The sequence below is a fragment of the Chanos chanos genome, chromosome 6 (genome assembly GCF_902362185.1).
Source record: "Chanos chanos chromosome 6, fChaCha1.1, whole genome shotgun sequence".
NCBI classification, from domain to species: domain Eukaryota; kingdom Metazoa; phylum Chordata; class Actinopteri; order Gonorynchiformes; family Chanidae; genus Chanos; species Chanos chanos.
The window spans coordinates 33984184-33992454 of NC_044500.1; the positions used below are offsets into that span (position 1 = coordinate 33984184).

At 39.0% G+C, this 8271-nt stretch overlaps 1 protein-coding gene across 1 annotated transcript; it reads left to right on the forward strand.

Moving 5' to 3' along the window:
- The first annotated feature begins 380 nt into the window (after nt 1-380).
- park7 (parkinson protein 7) lies at nt 381-7794 on the forward strand. The gene is made up of 6 exons (XM_030776916.1): nt 381-517; nt 1898-1999; nt 2723-2782; nt 4353-4422; nt 6589-6675; nt 7247-7794. The coding sequence occupies exons 1-6, from the start codon at nt 428-430 to the stop codon at nt 7405-7407; spliced, it is 570 nt and encodes a 189-aa protein (XP_030632776.1). The 5' UTR covers nt 381-427; the 3' UTR covers nt 7408-7794.
- Nucleotides 7795-8271: the final 477 nt, after the last annotated feature.

An 8271-nucleotide genomic window follows, 5' to 3' on the forward strand; every position in this document is an offset into this window, starting at 1 on the left:
GTACAGTTTTCCAGAAATTTGTCTGCGGCTGTATTAACACATTTGTCTTTATGAGTGACTCTCAAGAATTGAAAGGGCGTTTGAGGTCCATATAACGCAATCAAAGAATATGATTTCAATGCAGAACATGCAGTTTGTAGCCTTTGTAGTTTCTTGCTTAAATTCTCTCCGCTCACACACAATTATCATATTTTCACTATTTGTATCTTGAAAATATATTGACACGTATTCACATTCAGAATCAATGACTAAACTATGTTAATATTAACATAACAGTCTGCACATAACCGTCCTCACTCAAAACCACGTAGCGTAGATTTGGACAGATCCTGCGTGCCGTACGTAACTCCTACTAGCCCAGCTAATACACCACCTAGCAGGGGTTTTGCAGACTGGTGAGGCTGTCCAGTCCATTTCATTTGTAATCATGGCAGGTAAACGAGCATTACTGATTTTGGCGAAAGGCGCCGAGGAAATGGAAACCGTTGTACCAGTGGATGTCATGCGTAGAGCTGGGGTTTGTACATTTTTCCGTGATAGGTTTAACTCAGTTAACTTTGCAAATCGTAACTGTTGCTTTGTGTTAGCCAGCTTGCTAGCTTGCGATACGTTACCTTAGCAGTTGCAGACGTTGGGCATTCGTTGAGGCTCCCGGCTTTATAATTTTTTGAGATATGATTGACCCTGATTGAGCATACTAAGAATGCAGTGTCTGTATAGCTGCTTACACCCTTGTTCAAACTAATTCTTATCGTAGGTAATCGTTTCATTGGTAGATATGCACTTTGCATTAGGCCATGCGATAACCGAGTATGACTACTGTTAACTATCTATGTAAAAGGTAATCAAACTCCTTAACTCATACCCTAAAATACAAAACTGAAAACCTATATAACATCTTATCCATGTCTTAGCTAATTTAAGTCAGCTAGCATAGTCTCTGGAAGCTGTAATTTATAACGCAAGGCGATATATACATAGGGTTCACTGTAAATGTCGAAGTTCGCTTGGATGAGAGTAGGGAGTTTGACATTTAACCGGTTAGTAGCCTAAGTGTTGAAGTGCCCCAGGAGTTTATTTAGTTCAATACTCTTAAATAACAATATACGACATACTTTTAAGCGAGTGTTTTATTCTTCTCCGCCCCCAACGACATTTACATTTTTTGTTTTAGCCCTGCGCCAGTACTGGTTTAAATGTTTCACAGTAACATTTTAAACAGTGCTTGTATAAAGCCGAAACAAATAAAAGCATATCAGGGCCGCCTTGATTCCTGAGTTGTGAGACAATGATTATAATTGTTCTTGCAGTAAAATGACTTTGGAAGTAGTGGATGTGCTTAGAAGTCAAATCCTAGCCATAGACCAGCTCCATGACAATGTCTTATGTTTGCGTCTCACTTTTAGTCAGAGCAATTCAGGTCATATTTTTTTTTTTTGGGTGGGGGCGGGGGCAGTTTTAGATACATTACCTCCTCTTGATTGAAACTGTCCACTAATAAAGAAGCAACTGCGTCCACCCAAATCTGAACCTAATCCAAAACTGAGATGACATAAGAGATGTCAGATCAGTGAAGAGGCCCACATGAGATGGTGCTCGTACAGTAACTGTGCAGTGCCCTCCAGTGCATTATTCTTGTAGTACAAGAGTCAAACAGCTAAATTGAGCATCCTCTAGTGTTCTGCCAAGTGTATCATTTTGCACTGGAGCTAGGACACTGATATTTTACATCATCGTACTGCAAGATATGAGAAATAATCCTGATTGGTTAAGGGTCCTCCACAAACATAAACAGTTTCATTCAAGAAAGCCAGACGAAAACCCCCCTGAGGGTGAACTCTTGTAATAACATGGGAATAAGACACAGTGTTAACTGTTGCTTGTCTTTGTCTTGTAGATTGCTGTTACAGTAGCAGGGTTGGCAGGGAAGGAACCTGTCCAGTGTAGCCGTGATGTCGTTATCTGCCCGGACTCAAGCCTGGAAGATGCTCGCAAGCAGGTCTGTGTCTCTAACCTACAGTGATTCTGAAAAATGATCTTTTCACTGCCTCACAATTCCACTAAAATGATTCTGCTCTCAAAAATGTTTCGTATATCTGACTTTTGCCTATGTGCAGTCCTGGCCAACCAAGTCTTACGTGGAGAGGGAGAGAGAGCTAAAAGTCATGGGTACTGATGATAATGAAACAAGTCTGAACCTCTTACGACAATTGTTAACTACATTAGTACAGTCAGCTGTGGCCATTGGAAATGAATCTGATTGAAGATGTGAAGTAGAAGAGGCTAAAATGTGTGAAGTAAAAGAAACTGAACGATATGCCTATGACACCAGAGCATCAAATCAGACTGTCAATTTTTGATATAGAGATGAGTAGACTTCATACACAAACTCTGTAGGATCCTTAAGTTTTGTGCCTAAATCAGTGAATAAGTTGTTATTAACAAAAATTATCCTGACTCGGTTAAACATTGCATGTGTAAAACATATGTACATGGGAATTGACTGCTGAAATATTCAGATCTAAACACCAAATGCACTATGCATATTCACTGCCGAAATATTCAGATCTAAACACCAAATGCACTATGCATAGTGCATTTGGTGTTTACATCTGAATATTTCGGTAGTGAATATGTTTGTGTGTAGATTATTAATGGGTACAGAGCAAGTGATCACTGCTGACCATAGAACTGTTGTGAAAACATTTGAATTGTGTTCCAGGGTCCCTATGATGTTGTGGTTTTACCCGGAGGATTATTGGGCGCCCAAAACCTGTGTGAGGTAACATACTATATTTCATTAACAGCGTTTTTGTGAAAAAGACTACCAAGATCTATAAATATTAGGCTTCAACTGTTGTATGTTTTAAAAAAAAAATCACGTAGATGAAACTTAAATGTATTTGCTAACTTCAAAATGAGTTGCCGCTCATAATTTGACACATGGATTGCATGTAGGGTACTGCCAGTCAGCTGACATGGCATTACGTGTAAGCTCATGTTTAAGAGCACTGCTTTGGCACTGTCAACCAGTATTTTGGCTACTGTCGGAGGCGGGGGTGTAATGGCTCACCCTATTTATGCTTTGGTTTGTATTTTGTTTGTATATTTTGGGCAGTGGTTTGGTTTGTATCAGGGTTTATATTGAAGGAAAACTGAACCTACTCAACACATGAGTTTTTCCTTCCCTTTTAAGCATATTCAAAAAACATATTTATTAATCTAATCACACTGGTGATTTGAGTGAGGCAGGAAGGTCCTCAGTTTTGGGACTGTCGCAAGAGCGTGCCAAAGACGACTTCAAAATGATCACCAAGCTCTCTGACCTTTTTCAGATCAGTGTGTGGCTACTTTGATTTAAGCGTCTGCTCGGAAAAGCCTAGAGATTAGCTCTACATTATTCCTTCATGTGTATTCATCCATTCTTACACAATTTTATGTTATTTGTGGTCTGAGTAATGACACCATGTGTTTTGTTGTTATTTAAAATGGTGACTCACTCAAAATTGTTATTAAAGCTGTCATCATCAGCTTTAAAGCATATGAGCACCACGTGATAAGCACAGTGCATATATTTCCTCACAGTGAGAAATGAAAAGAAGCAAAGATGTGTTGGCTTATAATCCTGATTAATGTTATGCTTCATTATGAAGAGCACAAAAAGCACAAACAGTATGGATGTGCTCCTATAGTAAAAATATGTATTCCCTCTGCTCTGACGTCAAGCTTTAGAAAAAAAAAAGACCCTTAGATCTAAATATCTAAAAAACTGAAGTTCTCTGCACATGTACCATGATCTGAACCAAGGCCTAGGCTACAGAACAGTTGTGTTCAGTCACGGTTACACTCCCAGTTGCTAGAGACAGCGACTTTCAAAAATAGGGATTGTTATGACAAGTTAGAGCAAAAGTTAGAGTGGTGATCCACTACCATCACTCACTCACTCACTCACTCACTCATTATCTAAGCTACATATCCTAATTGGGGTTGTGGGGAGATGCTTGAGCCTATCCCAGCATTTATTGGGTGAAAGGCGGGGAAACACCCTGGACAGGTCGCCAGTCCATCGCTGGGCTCCACTACCATCAACAAAACAGAAACAAATTCTCACAGAGAAATGTCACATCCCATCAAGTAGATTTCCAAATGCTTGTCCACTCTATGTCAATGTGCATCGAAATTGTTCTTGCAGTTTACGGCAGCATAAAGCCTCTTAAGAAACTTCATGTTGATAATTTCTTTATTTTTGGCAGCTATCTATAATTTATGAAATGCCAGACAGTGATTTTGTTCATTCTCACACTCTGCTTGAGTATGCTGTGAATTGCGGTGTCATGCTCTGTCTTTTGTAGTCTCCTGCTGTGAAAGAGGTGCTGAAGGAGCAGGAGGACAAGAAAGGGCTGATTGCTGCCATCTGTGCAGGTACTGTTAATTCTCCCTGCTCTGGATATTCACATTAACCTTGTTGATACAGCTCAAAACTGTTTCACTCTCTGGGTCAGTAGTTGAAAATGAGCTAATTTAAGATATTAGAGCATGATCACATACAAGGAGGAGTCCGGCAGCACAGATGTAGCAAAGCAGGTTTCGGGACAAACTTCACGATTTAACAGCATGGATAGTGTCCTTGCATTTTACATTTCACTGAAGGCTGACTGTCTTAATGTAGTGTTGTAATAGTGCTTACACAGTTATGTTTACTCCATACAGTAAAATTCAGGTGTACGCATTAATAGCGTGGTAAATACCTCAGGATTTCCACTGAGACATGTGTTGTGTGCAGTGCCACCATGTGGCTAAGTGATACTGTAATTACCAGGGTTATATGAACACTGAGCTATCAATAAAACACATTTGAACAGTCTTTGTGAATATTATATTTATATTGTTCAGATTTTAAATACTGACTAGATCGTTCAACGATACTTCATCCCAAAAGCTTTGTAAAACTGCTGACAGCGGATCTGTTTTGAGGCAAACTGTATGAATGCTTTAAAAGCAGATGAATCACTATTTGGTGCGTATGCTTTGAGCATAACATATGAGAGTCCTCTGTTTGGGAGTTTAAATAAATATCTAAACCAGCTGTGAGAGAGAAAGAGAGAGAGAGAGAGAGAGAGAGAGAGAGAGAGAGAGATTGCTGCTACTCATTTGCCATTGGCAGCTCTGAGCAAGGACATTGGAAGGACACTGTGAATGAGGACGGTGTGCCCAAGTGGCACTGCAAAGCAGAATAGAGTGAAGGGCGTCCTAGAAAAACGGTTGCCATTCCCACAGGAATCTCTAACAAGTGAGCTGTGGTTGCTATGTCCAGCTTTCAGTGTAATTGAACATGTAAGGAAGACCAAATTGTTTCTGTTCATGACAACTACATAAAAATATTTCCAATGTATGAAGTTCCATATTATACTTCTTTTTCTGTGGGATATGAATATATTTATCATATAACTTGATTTATTCCCTAGTGATAATTGAAGCATCCCATATGTTTTATGATTTTTTTTCCATAGTGACAAAAAAAGTCAGGACTAACATGTTGAGTATGTTTTGAAAATTGTTCAGAGAGAATTTAAGATTGACAAGAGGTTACTCACAGACACAGACTCGTAAAACAAACGTACTCCCAGACATACTCATTTTTATTTTTATCACATCATAATTATTTTGATTTAAAAAGTGTTACATGTTGACATATTGTTACACAACTGGTATTTGGAATGCACCTGTATGCTTTTGATATGTTACACAACTATTATGTAATGTATTTAAAAAAAAAAAAAAAGGTGAGAACGTGACAGGAAAGCTTTTGAAGCACAAGAGAAATTATGATATCTAAAAGTGATGTCCTGAAATCTTGCTTTGCTTCCCTCAAATTTACAAAACAAGACATGAAGTGACACAAGTCGGCCTGACACTGTTGGAAATGGTTATTTAGTCCTTCATTTTTCTCCTTTTCCTACTGTATGACCACATCCGCAATAGAGAGATACAGTGCGTTTTCAGTGTATGTGTCCTTTGTGTCCTGTGGTGACAGCAGGGTTAGTAATAGGAGAGGCAAAGCTTAAATTGACCAGCGTCCGTTCTGCCAACAGATGTGTAATCTTTAGACTGCCTGGGAATATTGCCAAGGTGCATAATCAATAGTTAAGGGGCTCTCTATTTATTAATGGTTTAGATGAGCTCAGTGTAAAGTGAGGTCACTGCCAATGTTAATGCTGCAGATAAATCGATTATTTTTAGACGCTGCCATTCCCAGTCTCGTCTAAATACGGATTGCGCAGTTGGATGGAAACAATATACGTGTTTAAATTTAGATTCGATTTCATGGGTTCTATTCTGATCTTAGCTTGATGCATATACTCTAAAGATGCCTGCAGACTCCTCTTAAATGTTACTAAAGATGATTTTAAAGACTCACTCTTGCATTGACCAACAGAGGAATTCTGAAACTATCCCAGCACAAATAGTCAAGTTTACAGATTGAAGTTTAGAATGCTGCTCATTGAGATTGTAACTGATTCAAAATGCGTTCAGTAGTTTTCCTGTGCTATGTGTTGCATTATCACTGACTGAAAACGTGTATTGTAGGTCCCACTGCCCTGTTGGCCCATGGCATTGCATACGGCAGCACAGTCACCACACACCCTGGTGCCAAGGACAAGATGATGAACGGAAGTAATACACACTTTCATTCTCTGAAGATGAACTCCATACTGAAAATACATCAATGACAATGTTTAGCCATAAACACTCGTGTGTTCCCTATTTTGACTGAAACATTACAAAAATGTTCCTTTTATACCTTTGTCTTCTGCCTTTGCGAATGCCTTTCCAAAGTTCTAAAACTTTGAAGTGTTTGTTTTGCTGAGTTGATGGACTGACATATCTAGCTTTTTGCAGTTTGATGCAGTAGGCTCTTATGTGAAATGCAGTTTACAGAATAGTAGGGGTGTGATATGAGAGAACACGTCCAACAGAGGGAGCTAGTGTGAATACTTTGCCTTGTATGACCCGATCTGACGCATTAGATAAAGAAAGTATAATGTACACTGCATTGTTGAACCAGTTCAGTTCACTCCCAGTTATTACAGTTTGTACATTTGTGTTCAAATCTGGCTTTAAAAGCACTGCTTACAAGACAGATGAACTGTGCTGTGACTGATCAAACATTTGGGTATCAGACTTCAGCGACTATCCTAGAAAAAGAAAAAAGAAAAACAGCATTTTCTTTCCCCTCTTATTGCAGATCACTACAAGTATTCTGAAGCTCGTGTGCAGAAGGACGGACACCTGATCACCAGCCGGGGCCCAGGCACCAGCTTTGAATTTGCTCTGACTATAGTGGAGGAGCTGATGGGAGCTGAGGTTGCAGCTCAAGTCAAAGGGCCCCTGATCCTCAAAGACTAACCACAATGTTCTTGCACTGGTCTCTGTACTGCAAGCAGAACCAGTGAGTGGCCAAGCAAACCTGCTTTCTGCTCTGCTAATCACAAGCAGATAATTACATGCAATATTATGGTGTTACCTTAGATTTCTAATCTCTGAAATTCCCTTGTCGCTCCTCTAGTAAGGAAGGCTAGGACTAGGAAGTGCTCTAACATTTTCACATTTTGTCTATGAGTAGAGATGATTAGCAAGGCAGTTTATTTTGATGCACATTGCAACTGAAGCACTTGATCATGTATATGAGACTTTTTTTAAAGGATATTCCTTTAATGCGATGTGTCACTTGTAATTGAAAATTCTGTTTAAGCTGGACATGCTTCAGTGGGAATAAAATGCTGTGAAAAAGTCATAAGCCATTGTTGTCTTTGCTTTTTGAGTGTTGGATGAAGTCACTGAAAGTATTGCATCACACAATACTTACATAAATATGTGTGATGATCAATGCATCACACATATTTACTATTCTGTGTTCATACGTTTAACGGACATTTATCTGTCGTAGGGTAATGCTGAAATATAGACATTTATTTACTGTTTTACTTTGAGATCTTTACTCTTGCGGTCATTTGGTTGGTATGGATAAAAAACAAACAAACAAACAACAGCAGCAGCAACAACAGAAAACAGCTCATGGTAACTTGAAATGCAATCTCTGCTGTATTCTTCTAAAGCAAATATGCAGGGCATGTAATTTACAGACCCTCCCAGGAAGCAGAAATATAGGCAATGACACTTAAAGTGCTGCGTTCCCAAATATCAACTGAAAAAGAGTATAAAAATGACATTTCATACTAAGAATATCTGGATCACTTTTAGAATCTAACA

Excerpts from the sequence above, each read along its gene's own strand:
- park7 (XM_030776916.1), top strand. The coding sequence starts at position 428 with ATGGCAGGTAAACGAGCATTACTGATTTTGGCGAAAGGCGCCGAGGAA. Across the intron at positions 2,000-2,722 it reads TGGAAGATGCTCGCAAGCAG|GGTCCCTATGATGTTGTGGT; the intron begins GTCTGTGTCTCT and ends ATTGTGTTCCAG. Across the intron at positions 4,423-6,588 it reads GATTGCTGCCATCTGTGCAG|GTCCCACTGCCCTGTTGGCC; the intron begins GTACTGTTAATT and ends CGTGTATTGTAG.